The sequence below is a fragment of the Pan paniscus genome, chromosome 3, assembly GCF_029289425.2.
Source record: "Pan paniscus chromosome 3, NHGRI_mPanPan1-v2.0_pri, whole genome shotgun sequence".
Taxonomy (NCBI): Eukaryota; Metazoa; Chordata; class Mammalia; order Primates; family Hominidae; genus Pan; species Pan paniscus.
The window spans coordinates 172,434,145-172,454,629 of NC_073252.2; the positions used below are offsets into that span (position 1 = coordinate 172,434,145).

General features: G+C 34.7%; 1 protein-coding gene across 4 annotated transcripts in view; it reads right to left on the reverse strand.

Annotated features, from left to right (window-relative positions):
* Nucleotides 1–20,485, reverse strand: part of GLRA3 (glycine receptor alpha 3) — a 182,694-nt gene that overhangs the window by 37,492 nt on the left and 124,717 nt on the right. For all 4 annotated transcript variants that reach the window (XM_003823430.5, XM_055112014.2, XM_003823429.5 and 1 more), the window contains 2 exons: nt 8,487–8,624; nt 2,742–2,956 (listed from right to left, as the gene is read on the reverse strand). In XM_003823430.5, the coding sequence (XP_003823478.1) occupies nt 2,742–2,956; nt 8,487–8,624 (353 nt within the window). The remainder of the gene's footprint in view (nt 1–2,741; nt 2,957–8,486; nt 8,625–20,485) is intronic.

The following is a 20,485-nucleotide window of genomic DNA, read 5'->3' on the forward strand; positions in this document are numbered from 1 at the left end:
ATAGAATGCATATATCACCTTCTTATGGCCACCTGATACAGACACTGCAAAAATGTAAAAGAGTTCAAGTTTCAAGGAATCAATCACAGGAGTGTTCTTGCTTTGAGAGACTACATGCTTGAGTTATCATGACATTGTAGAGGCTGATGCAATAGAAAATATCAGAGAGGAATATCAGCTCTGTAGTTCTCTAGAAGCTGGCTAAAGTACATTCTTTGAGATTTCATTCTCTGAGTCTTACTTAAGCAATTTCTGAGCTCTTTCTTATCTTACAGGAGATGTATTGACACAGAGCCTAGACCAAACACTAGGCAAAGATCACAAAATTATGATTTATTGTTTCACTGTCCTATGTTTTATAGTCAATTTTCCTAAATGTAACTTTGTTTTCCTACTTCCTAGAAATTGTCAGTAGGTAAATTCTGGGTGTTTTAGTGGCAAGACTCTCAGACTTCTGAGGGTTCTTTTGTGAGATTGAGAACAAAAGATCTTAAGGTGCACGGTCTCACACATCTGTTTCTAAATGAAAGTTATAAAGCCCTCACCTCCTGTCTCTCTGGCCCAAAAAAGTCGCAGAATCAGAATTGTACTTTTAAAGAGATTTTCTACTCTTTTGAATGGTCTCATCCAATAGATTAATTCTTTTGTTTATCCTGGGTCCTTGGGGTCTGCCCTACTAAAATTGAATGTAAGTAATTAATTATGCCAAACCTCCTATTCCTGACTTATCTTGAATTCTAAGATGATACAGTCAACTTCTTTTAAGGTATCACTTTCTCAATCAATTCCTTTTGTGGGTCAGAGTCACACCTGTCATCACATTTTTAGATGTCATTGTCTCTATGATCAGAGAGACAGACTTTGTACACATGTATGTGTATAGTTGAACTCATGGCTGAAAATTTATTTCTTCTGTAAGTTCTTGTGGAAATTAAAGCCTTTTAAAAATGTCTCCTATTTCTTGAGAAAAAAAATACGAAGCAGTCCTAGACATTCTTCTTTTTTTTTAAGTTGTGCCTCCATTCTGTGTTTTTAATTTATTGCTTGCTTTATTTCTGCATCCTCTACTCACATTTCCATGCTCCCCCAATTCTACCTTACTCTCTGTATCTAAACGTCTTTCTGTTGTGCCTTGTAGAAGCCATAGATTCTCCTTTTTCTGACTGACAGCATACAGACAAATGAGCTTTCATTTCTGTTTAGCTCATGAAGATCAGTGAGTAAACTGACGATTTCCTTTACAAATTAACTATGAAATTTCCACTATTACCCAGAGCTCTTGCAACATTTATCCTTATGTAAATAAGCATTGAGTATTATTAGTTTACATTTATAAACAGATTTATAATTTTCACATGAAAAATATTTTAGAAAACACTAGTTGATGTGAACAATTTTGAAAATACAATTAATTGTTAATAAAAGTAGACATTATTAGGAAAGACAACGATTAACTTTTAGTGAGGCAGAGCATGTTAATATCATATTTTAATGATAAAATTCCTATTTTCAATTTTTATTTATATGGGCATTTCAATCGAATAAATTGAATCATAGAATGAATTAATAGAAAGGACTAAGGGAGCCATGACAATAGATTTATAATTTACTTGGTGTGGCAAGAAGATAGCATCAAATGCACACAAAAAAAGTTAATATGATTTTATTGCATTGAAGTACTTCATTTCAATGAAAGTAATAGTAAAGCTTCTTGGAAGCTATGCAGAATTACTTAATTTAGATGACAGAAACTTCTTAGACGTCATTTTAGGGGAAGAAAATAATTTTCTATTTCTATGCAGCTAAATAAATGAAAAGAGTTTTATTTCAGTATATCTTATGCAAAGCAATATTGGGTCTTTTACAAACCTCACAGAGGGAACAATTTTATTTTAATTCTGGCAGCTCAGCATGGATGAAAATCGTGGAATTAGATAAGGTCTCCTTCCTATTGACTTATGGTTACTTAAAAGCAAAAGGGAGAAAAAACACAAAAATAATATATACCATATTGGGCTCAGGGTGCAGCACTATGGGCACTCTGATAAAATACTTGTAGTATAATTGGTATATTTCTTCTGGAAATAAATTTGGCAATACATATCAATGCATACGGCTATCACTGCAGCAATTCTGTTTATAAGAATATATGCTAAGAACATAATACAAAATATGTGTAAAGCTATGTGTGTGTATGTGTTTGTGTCTATATATGGATATATATGTGTGTTTCCATAAAATATGTGTGTTTATAAATATAGATGATATGTGTGATATGTATAGACACAGGCACACACACATATACATATATATTCATATATATAACATTTATTATAGTATCAGTCCTAAGAGTGACTAAGTAAATTATGGCATATCCATACAATGGAGTACTATGCCACCATTTAAAATTACCATGTAGATTCAACTTAAATGTTTAATATATTTCTAAATATTTTAAAACCTATTGATACAAATAATTCCATAGTGTATAAGAGTATTATTGATATTTAAATAATTGGGAATAATAACACAAAATGTGAATAGCAGATATCACTGGTTTGCAGAATTTTTTTCATTTATTTCTGTTTTACATGTTTTCTGCTTTGGTTATATATTACTTTAAAAACCAGTAATGCCATTGAAATGCCATTGAAAAATATCTGACCAAAGCTGACAATGATATCTTTGCAAGATTTATAAGTGTGTGTGCAAAGATGTGCATGCTCATTCAGTGCACTTACTTTTGGCAAGGAAGCTCGTGATCCTGAACTCTGTGTAGTCATCGTTAGCACAGTGGTTATCCCCAGAGCTACCCTGGCCGGTGCTGCATCCATGTTGATCCAGAACGAAACCCAGGATAGAATAACAATCAGGAGACTGGGAATGTACATCTGGATCAGATAGTATCCCATTTGTCGCTCCAGATGGAATCGCACTTCTATACACGTAAACTTTCCTAATTGGTGGTAAGGTAAATACAGCAATTAGTACATATAGGTCTTTGTTACGGCATCAAATATCACAATTTCTCTCTTTTTTTTGAGACAGGGTCTCACTCTGTCCCCCAGGCTGGAGTGAAGTGGCATGATCTCAGCTCACTGTAGCCTGCGCCTCCTGGATTCAAGAGTTTCTCCTGCCTCAGCCTCCCAAGTAGCTGGGATTACAGGCATGCACCACCAAGCCTGGCTAATTTTTTTTTTTTTTTTTTTTGTAGAGATGTGGTTTCACCATGTTGGCCAGGCTGGTGTTGAATTCCTGACCTCAGGTAATCTGCCCACCTCAGCCTCCCAAAGTGTTGGGATTACAGGTGTGAGCCACTGCTCCCGGCCTCACAATTTCATTTTGATAAGGATTCTGTTATAAAACTTTCCATGACAATGAAAAGAGTCTCATATTGATTCTTGAAAAAATATTTTTCACTGTTAGCATGAAGAAGCAATGTAGTAAAGAGAGCGTACTCTTTTAGGAAATAGTAGGAAACTTTATTACTTCCGACTTGAAAAGTGCTTTACACTTGTCAAGATATCCAAAGATTTATTATTTCACTTGATTACGACAATTGCTTCTGAGGCAGACAGGAGAAATATATACTTATTATATAAAGATCTTCTTTACTCATAGACTGTTTCTGGTGTTTTGAGTGCTTCTTTAGAGCCAGGTGCTATTTGTTGCAGAAGCCTTTCCATTTTCTTTAAAGTAAGTGCTAGAGGATAAATACAATTGAACACGAATTATTCCTTGAATAATAAAGCAAACAAATAGGAAAATATGTGTTATTTCCCATTAATAAATTTGAAAATAACTTAAAAACACACTAAAAACAACGGGATCCATTTGTACTATACACTTACGCTTTTATGTCTCTATTATTTACCTCTATTTTGGTAAGCAATACATAGAGGAGTAAATGATGGTTTAATAAACATTAAGTCGATATTTTTTGCTTGTGTCCTGGTTCTACTCCCTACTCTATTGATATTGATTTATACTACTCTATGTTATCTCTCCTTTATAAAAATTGTTCTTCTAAATCACCCAGTTCTTGGTTTAATTGTTTTTATTTGAGTTATTTTAAGAAGGATGAGGTCAGAAAGTTAACATTCTGCTCTTTAAGTAACATTCTGTTACTTATGATGAAAGAAAGATGTTAAAGAGCAATTGCTGTCCTATTGCTAGGTAGGGCTCAGTGCAAAGCTTCTGGTCATGTGACTTGGGCCGTGCGTGATTGCACAGGTGATGCACGGGCACTATATCTGAATGAACCCATGCATGTGTTTCCAGAGCTTAAGTCTCAACAAAAGTTCATAAAGTCCAGAAAATGTGGATTCCACTCTTAAGTGAATAGTAATCAGAAACATATGTGCAAACCATACATGATCCTTTTACTGATTTATCAAATATATACAAAATGCCTAAAGATTCCTGAAATATATGAAAATACTTTAGATTTTAAAGTGCTATTAAATATAAAGATTTAAATTTTGCTATGAGAAATAATGAAATGGAATAAAACAAGAATAACTGAAACATATTTATAATATCAGTTAAATAACTCACTAAGTAATCCCATAGCATAATTAGTAACAAATACTAACCATTCAGATACTTTGTATAAATTCTCTAAATTTCAGGTGATTCTCAAGGAAAAAAATAAGCTCCACTGTGTTTTTATTTAAAAAGAGTGTTTTTCAAAGTTCAAAATCACTAATCATCAGAAAAATGCAAATCAAAACCACAATAAGTGCAATCCTAGCACTTTGGGAGGCCGAGGTGGGAGAATCATGAGGTCAGGAGATGGAGACCAACCTGGCTAACCCGGTGCAACCCCGTCTCTACTAAAAATACAAAAAATTAGCCAGTCGTGGTGGTGGGCGCCTGTAGTCCCAGCTACTCAGGGGGCTGAGGCAGGAGAATGGTGTGAACCTGCTTGCAGTGAGCAGAGATCTTGCCACTACATTCCAGCCTGGGTGACAGAGTGAGACTCCAACTCAAAAAAACAAAACAAAACAAAACAAAATAAGATATTATCTCACCCCAATGAAATAACTATTATCAAAAAGGCAGAAAATAACAAATGCTGATGAGGAAGCAGAGAAAGGGGAACACTTGTACACCATTGGTGGGAATACAGATTAGTCCAGCTACCGGAGAAAAGAGTATAGGAGTTCCTTTAAAAAGTAAAAATAAAGGTACCATACGGACTACTGGCTATATATCCAAAAGAAAGAAAATCAGTGTATTGAAGAGATACATATTTGTTGAAGCCCTATTCACAATAGCTAAGATAAGGAACCAACCCAAGTGTCCCTCAGTGGAAGAATGGATAAAGAAAATGTAGTGTATATACACAATGGAATATTATTCAAACAAAAAAGAATGAAATTCTATCATTTGTAGCAACATGGATAGAACTAGATGAAACAAGCCAGGCATAGAAAGACAATATCACATATTATTATTCACATGTGGGAGCTAAAATAATTGACTTCATGGTTGTAGTAAAGCAAATAGTGGTTTCGAGAGGCTGAGAAGAAGGCAGGCGAAGAGGTTGGTGAGTGGGTTTAAAAATACACTTAGAATGAATAAATTCTAGTGTTCAATAGCATAATGGGGATAATTACAGTTAACAATACTTTATTGTACATTTCAAAATAGAAAGAAGAAAAGATTTGGAATGTTCCCAACACAAAGAATTGATAAATCTATGAGGTGATAGATGTCCCAATTACCCAGATTTGATCATTACAGATTTTATGTTTGTATCAAAATATCACATGTACCTCCAAAAACATGTACAGCTATTATGTATCTATAAAAATTAAAAAATGTTTTTATAATATTGCTGGGAAAGAAAATAAAGGGATACACACATGAACACAAATATACACCATTGCTTGTACATAAATAAATATACTCAGTATATGTGGATCTGATGAGATAAAAGAACAAGTTGGACAAAAAAATCTATCACTTATGCATGGCAGCAGACCCCAGAAATACAGCGATCAACAGAATAAATATAATACAAACTTACGGCAATGAAAGAAACATGCAAAAAATAAGTAAACATAAAATTGAATGATATAATTTCAGAAGGTGAAAGCAGAGTTTGGGCATTTAACACATATTGTTACATATGGATGTTTCAAGAGTTTGCATTTGAATAACCCTGAAGAAAGTGGGAGTATTAGGCTTGGAACAATTTCAGGAAGAACTTTACATGCAGAAGGAAGAGCAAGAGCAAAGGCCCTGAGACAGACAGAGACGAGTTTGGTGTATATAAGCAAGCAAGTCATTGTGGCAGGGTATTACGGAGCAAGGGGAAGAGAGGTAAAAGATTTTGGAGAAATTATTAGAAGGAGACAGATCATAGGATGCTGTAACACATAACTAATAAATACTTCAGAATAGTGAAAATAAAACTGAATAAATCCTCTAATTTTGTGCAATTAATTTGTGTATGAAAACATTTTTAACTTAAGTATATTTCATTTTCTGGGGGGAAAGGGTATTTTATAAATGTGGTTCTTAGGTAACCTACTATTGTTGTTTGTTGTATTTTCACAAGCAACATAAAAGGTATATGTGGTATCTAGGCCTATTATTGGAAAACAAAAGATTCTTGTGCGTTGTAAAAGCAAATATGAAATGGAGTCTGGGATCTGAAGCAAATTAACCACATACTTGAATGAGGACTCTATGAGATGCTTTTATTTTCTACATAATTTGGGCACATTATTTTGCTTCTGGACAGTACAGTGCTTCTAGAATGTAAAGTTGTAAGATCTCTACGATACCACCCAAGATGTCCCATTCCTTGCTTATAGTAGGCATTCATAAATGTAAGTTCTTTTCCTTTAAGCTGTAATAGCTCATTTGATAACTCAAGGAAGTATGCAAACTTACTTTACACTAAGGAAGTGTCTTGAGACCCTCTATCATAAAAATTCATCCCTAATTGATGTTTATAACTTCACCTCTTGTTCTGGGTTAAATGATATCTCCCTAAGATTCATGTCCACCCAGAACGTGTGAATGTGAACTGACTTGAAAATAAAGTATTTGCAGATACAATCAAGTTAAAATGAAATTGTCCTGGATAAGAGGGGGTCCCAAATCCAACATTACTGAGGTCCTTATAGAAAGAGGGAAATTTGGACACGGAAACACAGACACACAGGGGAATCCCATGTGACTCTGGAGGCAGAGACTGAAATGATGCATCTGCAAGCTGAGAAACAAGGTTTTCCAGAAATAGGTAGTCAGGAGGAGACAGGGAAAAACTCTTCCCTAAAGCTTTGAGGGAAAGCATGGCCCTGCTGACACCTTGAATTTTGGACTCCTACCCTCCAGAACTGAGAGAGAACACATTTCTGTTGTTTTAAGTCACCGTTTGTGATAGGTTATTATGGCAGCCCTAGAAAACTAATATACCTCCCTAAGCCAACTCTAGGGGATTTTTAGCATCTGTCTAAGGGAACTGAGCAAGGACAGTGCTATTGACTTGCCTGCTCTTTATCTTTGTGTTGAGATGTTAAACTTGAACTCCCTAATAAGTTAGATATCAGCTTCATCTCTGAGTTAAAAGGAAAATGGTAGTGACTTTTTGATCCGATATTGTGAATTTGCTAAGGAGATAAGAGAGACTAGGGACTTTGTATAGTGAAAGGTCACAGCACAGTTCTGGAAAATGCTGAGTCCACGATGAATCATAGTTACTGTAATGAAATGATAAGAACAGAAGCTGATGCTAGTGGGAGGTCATGTACTCACCACAATGGAGTGATGCCTCAATCATGGGCTGTTTAATGGCATTCAGAGAATTCCATTACTTTCTAACTGTATGTATACATTCTAACTGTATACATTCTAACTGTATAGTTAGAATACGTCTTATGGAAATAGCCCACGTTAGTTAAAGCAACTGAACAGAATTTGCCGATGTACAAATATCACATTGAGTCTCTCAATTCTTAGTGTTGAGAACTATATCTGATATTTATCTCAAGTGTCTTAGTGTGAATAGTAGGTGCTTAGGTAAAAATACACTGAAATGCATGAAAATATGACAAAGGGAAAAATTAGGCAACAAAGCTTTTTTCTTTTTTAAAAAAAGCAATTTTTAAAAAAATGTTCTTAACAGATACAGTGTTTACTGCCCAAGAATGGTTAAAAACACATTTTATTGTTCACAGAAATTAAAGGAATAGTTTTGGAAACATTATTACTATGTAATTATGAGCTTTTCATTAAAAATTATTTAAAGATAATTGAACACCAAGCATTACTTTGGTCTCATACAGACCAATTATTTAACAATATGCAATGAATCAAAGTATTCATAGGTTTCAAATGCATCCATTTTCTGCTATATAAGAAAAACATTGATCTATGAACAGTTAAATAACTTAGCATTATAATGAAGAAACATCTGGATATCATAAAACCACAAGTAGTAAGTGTAAAGAACACTACTCAACCCCTACCTGTATTGTAATGTTTAGTGCAGTATCGTAAATCTTTTTCTTCTTTCAACAGAAACTGGGGCAAAGTGAGTCCTTCTGCCACTTGTACGGGTGCCTCATCTTGCCATTCAAAAATGAGATCATTCATTGTGTACCCAACTAGGCAAAACATAATAAAAATATGAATAGTCTAAAAAGGGCATTCAAAGAAAAGAAATGCAAATTACTTTATAGTCACATAGGATGAGAAGACCAAACAGTGTCATCTTATAGTAACTCTGTGGATGGAGCTATTCATTGCCCAATTCCATTTCATAAATGTCTATTGAAGTCTATTCATGTGGAACTCCCACCAAATAATATGAGAAAACAAAGTGGACTCATTAAAAGTATACCATGGCATGTCAAAACTTGAAGGGACATGCATATACATTCTTTCCTTGGGATGGGTAGCTACTAGATTAATTTTGTAATTTTCATTTTGATTTCATTCCATCTGGTTTCTCCTTACTTTCTTTCAAATTATTCAGGACTTTCTCAACAAAAACTGAAATTGTCACTCGTTAGAAAATGACTTTTTTTTTTTTTGAGACGGAGTCTCACTCTGTCACCCAGGCTGGAGTGCAGTGGTGTGATCTCAGCTCACCGCAACCTCAGCCTCCTGGGTTCAAGTGATTCTTGTGCCTCAGCCTCCTGAGTAGCTGGGACTACAGGCATATGCCACCATGCCCTGCTAACTTTTGTATTTTTAGTAGAGATGGGGTTTTACCATATTGGCCAGGCTGGTCTCAAACTCCTGACCTCGTGATCTGCCTGCCTTGGCCTCCCAAAGTGCTGGGATTACAGGCGTCAGCCACCGCGCCCAGACAGAAAAATGACTTAAACTTAGTGTAAGAATAAATGTCAGAAATCTCTTAATTATATACAAATTGCTCAAGGATTTAGGCATGTTAATTTTACTTCTGCTGTGTTTTGAATCTCTCCAGAGTTGCAAGTAGATAGCATTTATTTCTGTGCACTTAAACCCATTTAGAAAATATCTACAAAGCAAAAATGGAGAGGAAATAGAAATTTATTTTTTCATGAAGATTTTGATACACATTTCATCATTTAATGATTCACCAATTTCTTAGATTAATTTGAATTAAGCACTTAATTCAAAGAGAGGGTAGCATTCATTATTGATATATATGGGCTTTTAAAAATTCCATCCTTTATAAATAGTCAAGGTTTGGGCCAGACACATTATATTTTTATCATGGAAAAATTTCAACTCCTTAAGCCATAATGTTGAATAGAATTGCAGTATTTTCTTTAGAATTTCTTGAACAGGCAAATGAAAGCTTATTATAGAACTCATGTATTTTCTTTTCTCTTTGGAACATCTACACCAGTATATTGCTGGCAGCTATTGTATTTTTTAAAAAAGTATATTTTCACTACCATAAAGGATTCTCTTTTTCCCCCTCATGAAAATAAATAAAAACTTGGGGTTAAAAAAAAAGAAAAAGAAAATGACTTAAACTATAACATTTGTGGGGGAAAAGTACTACCACATAATGCCTCCTTGATTTAATCGTTAAACATGGGACAGTTTGTGGAAGTGGAAACCCTTGCACATAATATCAGGGAATTCAGGATAGAATTGATTAATGGATTTTGTAATAGGTCAGCAGCCTTTAGTAAACTAAAATTTCATATTTCTATATGGGAGGTATCTAAGAACTGCAGATTTTTATCTTCTCCTTCCCCCTGAGTGAGAAGCTATTGAAATGTATGTTTAAAGACTACTGCAGAAAATGAGTCAAAAGTGAATGAGACCTGTGAGGCAGAATTGTTGTTACTTTGATCAATGAGTTTCTTGATGCACAATTACCATGGAGGTAGAGAGAGGAGGCACGGTGTGGCCTCTGAACCAAGTCAAATGGTCGGTATGTTAAAAGCGCTTGGGCGCAGCGTCTCACATCTGTAATACCAGCACTTTGGAAGGCCGAGGTGGGCCGATCAGCTGAAGTCAGGAGTTTGAGACCAGCCTGGCCAACATGGTGAAAGCCCGTTTCTACTAAAAAACACAAAAATTAGCCAGGCGTGGTGGTGGGCACCTCTAATCCCAGCTGCTTGGGAGACTGAGGCAGGAGAATCATTTGAACCTGGGAGGCGGAGGTTGTAGTGAGGTGATATCGACCATTGCACTCCAGCCTGGGCAACAGTGTAAGACCCTGTCTCAAAAAACAAAACAAAACAAAGCAAAAAAAACAAAAACAGAAGCTCCAGGTCTGTGAAGCAGCACAGAAGGGAAATGGTCCCAAACAAATTCTCCTGGAAACAAGCTTGTATTGTAGAGAAGAGGCTATGTGAGTGACTGGAAACAACTGGCATGGAGCAGGTTAAGCTGAATAGAACATTGAGTAGGGAAAGGAACTGATCACCTTCCACCCTCCCCAATACCTGGGAAAAACTCTCCCAGACACAGTGAAATCTGCTCCAGCTGTGGTGGTAGTGACCGGAGCCAGATGCCCTACCACACTTGACCCCTAGGTATACCTCACACCGTCCACTCTACAGGCAGTGGAGATGGTAGTAGCAAGAGCATCAGTAACCAGATCTCTTTAGACTGTATGGGATTCTGCTTCTGAAGTTTTCAGCAGAAGTATCATCAGTGTGACGGCTCATTATGGAGCAAGCGCTATTTGGTAGAGTTTGTGAAAGTCATTGAGATTGAAGGAAGTGCGCATCTACATCTGAATTTTGACTCCGGAACAGATGTGGGAACCTGAAGGACTGTCCCCTAGGCTGATGGATTTAACACAGCAGGGACTTAATACCTGCTTATACTAGAATACGTTTCATTGACCCCTGCAATTAATAATGATTTGATTGGTAATAATAGAAAGCTTTTACTTTCATTCATAAATCCTTTAATATGTCCATTATAAATACCATTTTACCGAGAAAGTAGATGCACATTTCTCAATGATTTAAGGATAGTAAAATAGGCACCAATTCTACCTTCTGCCAGATAAGACATGTTTCTCATTCTTCCACACCTATAATCACTGAAGACAAAATATATGAGATTGTGTCCCAATTTAGACAGATGAATGGAAAAATGACCTGAAACTTCAATTTGTTTTTATATTCTAAATTTTTCTCAAGATGTTCTGTGAAATGAAACTAGCTTTATGAAATTCCTTCAAAGACAAGCTTTATTTAGTGGCTAATACAATTTATAGACAGTATATGTATCTTGCTTTTGTTCAAATAGTCATCCACATTAGTTTAGGTATGTGTATTTCATAGTCATACTATTCTACTTCACTATGGTTCAAAAAATACTTAAGTTTGAAACCAGAAGGAAAATAGTAAGAGGCCATGGTTGGGGGCAATTCCTTTATTTGAGTAACTTACTGATTGTTAATGATAACAACTAAGTGGTAATATTGTCTTAATAAACTCTCAAACATAATTTTAAAAAATCAATACTTTTTTACACAATTCAAAATGTTTTAAGATCCTTATGCTTTTGGTTGGTAGATCTTTATACAAGTCTGAGAATGTTAAAGAGAACAGACTGGTTAATGAGATCAAGCTTGTGAGCTGAATTACCTGATACCACAATAAGCTTCCCAATGAAAACTAATTTATTCAGGGAACAGACATTAACCCTAACTTCAGTCAACAATCTCATATGGTAGCTACAATAAAACATGTAAACCAATGGCTCAGTGCAACCAAATGCTTGTTTTATCAAATAGTTATTTATTGAGTACCAACTGTATGGAAGATGTCCTGCTAGGCTCCAGGCAATGTGAGATATTATTGCCGAGTAAAGAGTAAGTGGCACGAGACAGGCAGAAACTGCTGTGTGCATTTAGCGCAGGGTTCTGTGATATCTACCTAGGCCTCATTTGAGCTGGATCTTGAAAACAAGGCAGGGGCTGCATATAAAGTATGCAAAAGAAGGTGAGGCACTTCAGGCTCAAGAAGCAGCAAAATCATTTGAAAGAAACTGCGAACTCCCAAGGTTTATAATAGCAATGGGAACAGCTTCATTTGTCTAGAGCCAGTTTGCATGAAGAAGCATATAAAGTGACAAATAATGTAAGATGATGTAAAGTTCAAATTTCCAGTTTAAAATTTTGATCATTGGAATCTTTTGAGCAAGGGGTGAACCACAAAATTTTTGCTTGAGTAGCATTACTCTAGCAGGATCCTTTCATGCAATTCACAAGGTCGAAACTGCTTTCATAACCATAATAAGACATTTGCCTTTTTCATTGTGTCAACATTTGCGCTGATGTTGAAAAAACAATGCTGGGTAAAACTTCTAGTGCTTTAACACAAATAAAGGGGCTGGCACCAAACTGTGCTAGGAGTTACTGTATTTTTACTGCCATATCTTGCAGCAAAAACAATCCCATTTTTATTTATGAATGTCTTTGATCCTTCATGAAACAGTAAATATTTTACAGTAAAAACAATGCCACTTTTATTTCGGAATGTTCTTGATCTTTGATGAAGCACTAACAATTATTAATTTTACTAAATTTGGACCCTATGTAAGTACCTTTTAATATTCTGTGTGTCAAAATGGGAAGTCTGCACAAAATACTCAGCTGCAGGCTGTAATATGATTCTTTCAAGGAAAATCACTGGTGTCTTTGAGTTGCAAGCTGAACTAGCTTGGGGTTTTGGTGAAATACTATTTTTTATGTGAAAAAAATGGGTGGAAACTGTGGTTACTGTGCCTAGGTATTTGGCAGACCATTTTCTCAAAGATGAAGGAAGTGAACTTATCTGAACTTGTCATGTTAAGGAAACAACAGACAGTATTTGCTGTCAATGATAAATTTTGAACTTTGAAGTCAAAATTGGAATTTTGGAGAAATTGTTGTTACACCATGAGCTTGATAGCTTCCCAATACTTAAGAGATTTTTTGATGGGCTTGATGGTGACATCCACAAATGTGATATTTTGATATGTATGATGAAGTAGTGTCAGCTGTTTGGAAGATCTAAATAACTCATCAATCTGATATTTTCAAAATGACCAAAACATGTTTAAAAAGCATACATGAAAGACCCATTCAAAGTGCAAGATAGACAAGTTAGTTTTAATTTAAAAGAGTAGGAAGAGTTCATTGATATGGTTTCCAATTCCACACTGCAATTAATCTTTAAGAGACTAAAAGTTTTTTGCCTTCAGAAGAAGGCAAAACAAAACAAAACAAAACGAAAACCCTCTCATTCTTCTGCAGTGGTCCACAAGGATTATAAGTCAGAGGTAACACTTCAGTAGATAATTTAACCAAAATTGGCACATAATTAACTATGTGTTTACAGAAAAAAAAGGAAAATTTCCAAGTTTTCAGTCTAAGTCACTGACAAGTAGCTATGCAACAATATTTGCTTGTATTTCATACTTCATGACATTAGAGTAGCTTTCTTTGACCATCTAATAAAACACCTTTCCTCCAGTTGCTCTACCTTACCTATTTTCTGTTTATTTTTTCCATAGTACTTATCCTTAGCTGACATTATATATATGTGTATATATATATATATATATGTATATATATATATATATATATATATTCATCAGGTTTTGACATTATATATATTCATCAGGTTTTTTATTTTGTTTTCCTACTTTGTCCCCTAGAATTTATTCTTTATAGAAGCAGAGACTTATTCTGTTTTAGTCAGTGGCATATTTTCTATTACCTAAAATAGTATGTGGCCAGCATATAGCAGGTGCTTGAATATTTGAATTAGAAATAGAGAAGGGATAAAGAGGAAGGAGGAAGTGTGTGTGTGTGTGTGTGTGTGTGACGTTATTTTGGGTTGCCTTGAATTTGAGATGGTAGCAGAAGATGCAGGTGTTGAGCCTAAGAAGTCTCAACATTGACTTATATGTTGAAGGTAGTTGAAATCATGGAACTAGATATTAGAAATGAGTTTAGGATTGGAGATTTAAGTTAAGAATCACTATCTACATATACTAATTAAAATTATTGATTATTTGAAAACATCAGAGAGGGAATATGTAAATGAAGAGGAAGAGCTATAAAGAATCTTAGAGAATGCTTAGGAAGAGAAAAGTGATGACAGGAAAGTAATAATCAAAACAGCAAATCCAAAGAGGTACATTTCAGCTAAATAGAAATGAGAGTATCTAATGGAATTGTCTGATCATAGGATTTTAAGGCGATAAGTTTCCCACAAGCAGAGGCTGGGAAATAATTTTCCAGGTATAAGAGACATTCAATGTTTTAGTTAAAACTAACTGGTTTATTTAAAGTAGATGAACTCTAAGGGTTTTCCAACTCTTTGGTTTTATAAAACAATTAAATATAGCTTTACAAATCTAATTAAAATGCACTATAAAATAAAACAATAAGAAGCATTTGGTTCTGTTATTGAAATAGGAAGACTCATCAAAGGAATCAAAGATAAAATTTAGAAAGAAATCTAAGTATGTATACACATTTAATAATTGTACTATTTGCAAGTATTGCAGTAAGAATAGTGTAATATCAAATGGACCATAGCAATATGAATATCTGTGTAACAGCAAAATAAGATGTAGATATAATCTTGAGAGATGCAGAAAAAGCCTCTGAAGCCTGACTTCTTTATATTTTGCATAAATTTATGAAGTACAAGTATAATTTTGTTACATGCATAGATTGCACAGCATTGAAGTCAGGGCTTTTAGAGTATCCATTACCCAAATAATGTACATTATATCCATTAAGTAACTTCTCAGCCTCCCCCTCTTTCCACCCTGTCAGCCTTCTGAGTTTCCCCTGTCTATCATTCTACACTCCGTCCATATGTTCTGCAGCACTATCCACAGTAGCAAAGATATGGATTATTTATGAATCTACAAAATGCTCTAGGCTAACCTTGAATGTAAACAGGCTAAATGCCCCACTTAAAAGGCACAGAGTGGTAAGTCGCATTAAAAAAAAAAAAAGCAAGACCTAATGGTATGCTGTCTTCAAGAGACCTATCTCACAAGTAATAATATTCATAGGCTCAAAGTAAAGGGATGGAGAAAAATTTGCCAAGCAAATGAAAAACAGAAAAATTCAGGAGTTGCAATCCTAGTTTCAGACAAAACAGATTTCAAACCATTGATGTTCATCAATGGATGACTAGATAAAGAAAATGTGGAATATATACACAATGGAATACTATTCAGCCATAAAAAGAATGAAACTATGTCTTTTGCATCAACATAGATGTAACTGGCGGCCATTATCTTAAATAAAACAAGTCAGATGCAGAAGACAAATACCGCATGTTCTCACTTGTAAGTGGGAAAAAAATAATGTGTACACATGGACTTAGAAGTTATTTAAACACTATAACTTTATTTGTATATTTGTTTTCTGTTAGAAGGGCCTACTTCTTTATTATTTTCAAAACTACCTTTACCATGCATAGACTTTTATATTTCAGATTAATATCCAATTGAAAATCATGTTAGGATTTTCATTTACATTGCATTGAAATTATGGCTCAATTCTGAGAGAATAACATTTTCACAATAATGTATTTAAATAACCTCAGGAATGGACAATTTAGATAAATGGTTCAAAACAGAGTCCAAAATCAGACCTATGTGTGGAAATTTAAGGTAAAAATGACACTTTTTGTTGTGTAGTTTTTGTTTGTTATTATTGTATTTATTTATTCAGTTTTAAATTTTAGGTTTGAGGGTACATTTGAAAGTTTGTTACATACGTAAACACATGTCACAGGGCTTTGCTGTACGTATTATTTCATCACCTAGGTATTAAGTCCAGTATCCAATAGTTGTCTTTTCTGGGCCTCTCCCTTCTCTTCCTCTCCCACCTCAAGTAGATGCCAGTGTCTGTTGTTCCCTTCTTTGTGTTCATAGGTTCTTATCATTTGGTTCCCACTTACAAGTGAGAACATGAGGTATTTGTTTTTTGCTTCCTGCAATTAGTTTGCTAAGGATAATAGCCTCCAGCTCCATCAATGTTCCCACAAAATACAAGACCTTGTTCTTTTTTATGGCTTCATAGTATTCCCTTTTCTATATGTACCACATTTTCTTTATCCCTTTATCCAGCTTGTCATGGATGGGTATTTAGGTTGATTTCAAGTCTTTGCTATTGTGAATAGTGCTGCTGTGAACATTCGTGTGCATGTGTCTTTATGGTACAGTGATTTATATTCTTCTGGGTATATATCCAGTAATAGAATTGCTGGGTTGAATGGTAGTTCTGCTTTTAGCTCCTTCAGGAATGGCCATACTGCTTTCCACAATGGTTGAACTTATTTACACTCTCACTAACAGTGAATAAGTGTTCCTTTATCTCTGCAACCTCAGCAGCATCTGTCATTTTTTGACTTTTTAGTAATAGCCATTTTGACTTTTTAGTAATAGCCATTTTGACTAGTGTAAGATGGTATCTCATTGTGGTTTTGACTTGGATTTCTCTAATGGTCAGTGATGTTGAACTTTTTTTCATAAGAAAAAATGTGCTGGCCACTTGTCTTCTTTTGAAAAGTGTCTGTTTATGTCCTTTGCCCACTTCTTAATGGGGTTGTGCGTTCTCTTATTGTAAATTTGTTCAAATTCTTTATAGATGTTGGGTTTTAGCCTTTGTCAGATGCATAGTTTTCAAATATTTTCTCCCATTCTGTGGGTTGTCTGTTTACACTGTTGATAGTCTCTTTTACTGTGCAGAAACTCTTAAATATAATTAGATCCCACTTACTGATTTTTGTTTTTGTTGCAATTGCTTTTGGTGTCTTTATCATGAAATCTTTGTCCATTTTTATGTCCAGGATGGTATTTCTTAAGTTATCTTCTAGAGTTTTTACAGTATTGGGATTTACCTTTAAATATTTAATCCATCCTGAGTTGATTTTTGTATATGGTGTAAGGAAGGGGTCCAGCTTCAATCTTTTGCATATGACTAGCCAGTTATCCCAGCACCATTTATTGAATAGGGAATCTCTTCCCCATTGATTTTTTTTTGTCAGCTTTTTCAAAGATCAGATGGTCGTAGATGTTTCGTCTTCTTTCTGGGCTCTCTATTCTGTTCAGTTGGTCTATATGTCTGTTTTTGTACCAGTACCCTGCTCTTTTGGTTACTCTAGCCTTGTAGTATAGTTTAAAGTTGGGTAGCATGATTCCTCTATATTTTGCTTAGGATTGCCTTGGCTATTCAGGCTCTTCCTTGGTTCCATATGAATTTTAAAATAGTTTTTTTCTAGTTCTGTGAAGAATGTCATTGTTAATTTTATAGAAATAGCATCGAATCTGTAAATCGCTTTGGGCTAACCTTAAATGTAAATGGGCTAAATGCCCCACTTAAAAGGCACAGAGTGGCAAGCTGGATTTAAAAAAAAAAGACCTAATAGTATACTGTCTTCAAGAGACCAATCTCACAGGTAATGACACCCACTGCTCAAAGTACAGATATGGAGGAAAATCTACCAAGCAAACGGAAAACAGAAAAAGCAAGGGTTGCAATCCTGGTTTTAGACCAAACAGATTTAAAACAAAAAAAGATAAAACATGACAAAGAAGGGCATTACATAATGGTAACGGGTTCAATTCAACAAGAAGACCTAACTGTCCTAAATATATATGCACCTACCACAGGGGCATTGAGATTCATAAAGCAAGTTCTTAGAGACCTACAAAGAGAAATAGACTCCCACACAATAATAGTGCGAGACTTAAACACTTCACTGACAGTATTAGTCAGATCATCAAGTCAGAAAAGTAAAAAACATATTCAGGATGTAAACTCGACATTGGACCAAAAGGATCTGATAGACCTTTACAGCACTTTCTACCCAAAACCAACAGAATATACTTTCTTCTCTTCACTACATGGCACATACCCTAAAATTGACCATGTTAGTGGACATAAAACAATCGTCAACAAATTTAAAACTAATGAAATCATACCAAACACACTCTTGAACCACAGTGCAATCAAAACAGAAGTCCGCACTATGAAAATTGCTCAAAAGCATGCAAATACATGACAATTAAACAACATGCTACTGAACAACTTTGGGGTAAATAATAAAATTAAGGTGGAAATCAAGTTATTTGAAAATAATGAGAACAAAGATACAACATACCAGAATCTCTGGGACACAGCTAAGGCAGTGTTAAGAAGGACATTGATAGCACTAAATGTCCACATCAAAAAGTTGGAAAGATCTCAAATTAACAGCTTAACTTCACAACTGAAAGAATTAGAGAAGCAAAAACAAATCAACCCCAAAGCTAGCAGAAGACAAGAAATAACAAAAATCAGAGTGGCACAGAAGGAAATCAAGCCACAAAAAAGCCATTCGAAAGCCAGGAGTTGTTTTTTTGAAAACATTAATAAAACATAGGCCACTAGCTAGACTAATAAAGCAGAAAAGAGAGAACGTCCAGATAAATATAATTAGAAATGATGAAGAGAATGTTACTACTGACTCCACAGAAATGAAAACAACCATCAGAAACTACCATGAACACCTCTATGCACACAAACTAGAAAACCTAGAAGGGGTGCTTAAATTCCTGGACACATACAGTTTCCCAAGAATAAGCCAAGAAGAAATTGATTCCCTAAACAGATCAATAACAGCCTCCAAAATTGAATCAGTAATAAATAGGCTACCAACCAAAAAATATGCCCCGGAGCTGAAAGATTCACAGAATGGTAGTTCTGAATTTTACCAGATTTGTACAAAGAAGAGCTGGTACCATTTTTACAGAAGCTATTCCGAAAAATTGAGGAGGAGGGACTCCTCCTCAACTTATTATATGAAGCCAGAATCATCTTGATACTAAAACCTGGCAAAGACGCAACAAAAAAAGAAAACTTCAGGCCAATATCCTTGAAGAACATCGGTGCAAAAATTCTCTACAAAATAATTTCAAACTGAAACCAGCAGCACATCAAAAGCTAATCCACCATGATCAAGTAGGCTTCATTCCCAGGATGCAAGATTGGTTCAACATATGCAAATCGATAAATGTGATTCATCATGTAAACAGAACAAAAGACAAAAACCACATGATTATCTCAATAGACTCAGAGAAAGCTTTCGATAAAATTCAACACCCCTTCATGTTAAAAACTCTCAATAAACTAGGTATTGAAGGAAAATACCTCAAAGTAATAGGACCCATCTCTGACAAACCTGCAGCCAACATTATACTGAATGGTCAAAAGCTGGAAGCATTCCCCTTGAAAACTGGCACAAGACAAGAATGTCCTCTCTCACCACTTTTATTCAACATAGTGTTGAAAGTACTAGCCAGAGCTATCAGGCAAGAGAAAGAAATAAAGGATATCCAAATAGGAAGAGGGGATGTCAAACTACCTCTGTTTGTAGATGACATTATTTTATGTCTAGAAAACCCCATAGTCTTGGCTCAAAAGTTCCTCCAGCTGATAAACAACTTCAGCAAAGTTTCAGGATACAAAATCAATGTACAAAAATCACTATCATTCCTATACACCAACAACAGCCACACTGAGAGCCAAATCAGAAAGGCAATTCAATTTACAATTGGCACAAAATAATAAAATAATAAAATACCTAGGAATAACCAGGGAGATGAAAGAAAGATCTCTACAGTGACAATTACAAAACACTCCTTAAAAAAATTAGAGAAGACACAAACAAATGGAAAAATATCCCATGCTAATGGATAGGAAGAATCAATATCATTTAAAAAATGATGCTTTAAATTAATGTGGCAAAATTTTAATAAATGATGATGAGAAAAAATTCTATCCACTTAGAAAAAGGAGTAATGTAAAAAGAAAATCTAATTGTATTTAAAATATAAACATAATTTGTGCTATACAAGTTCTGGATTAAAGTAAATGATAATATTTTGTAATATTGGCATGTATAAAGCATAATTTTTTAAGAAAAACAAATTTTATTATATGTATATTTAAAACTTTACTATGAAAGATATTGTAGAGTTGAAATGTGAATAACATATGGAA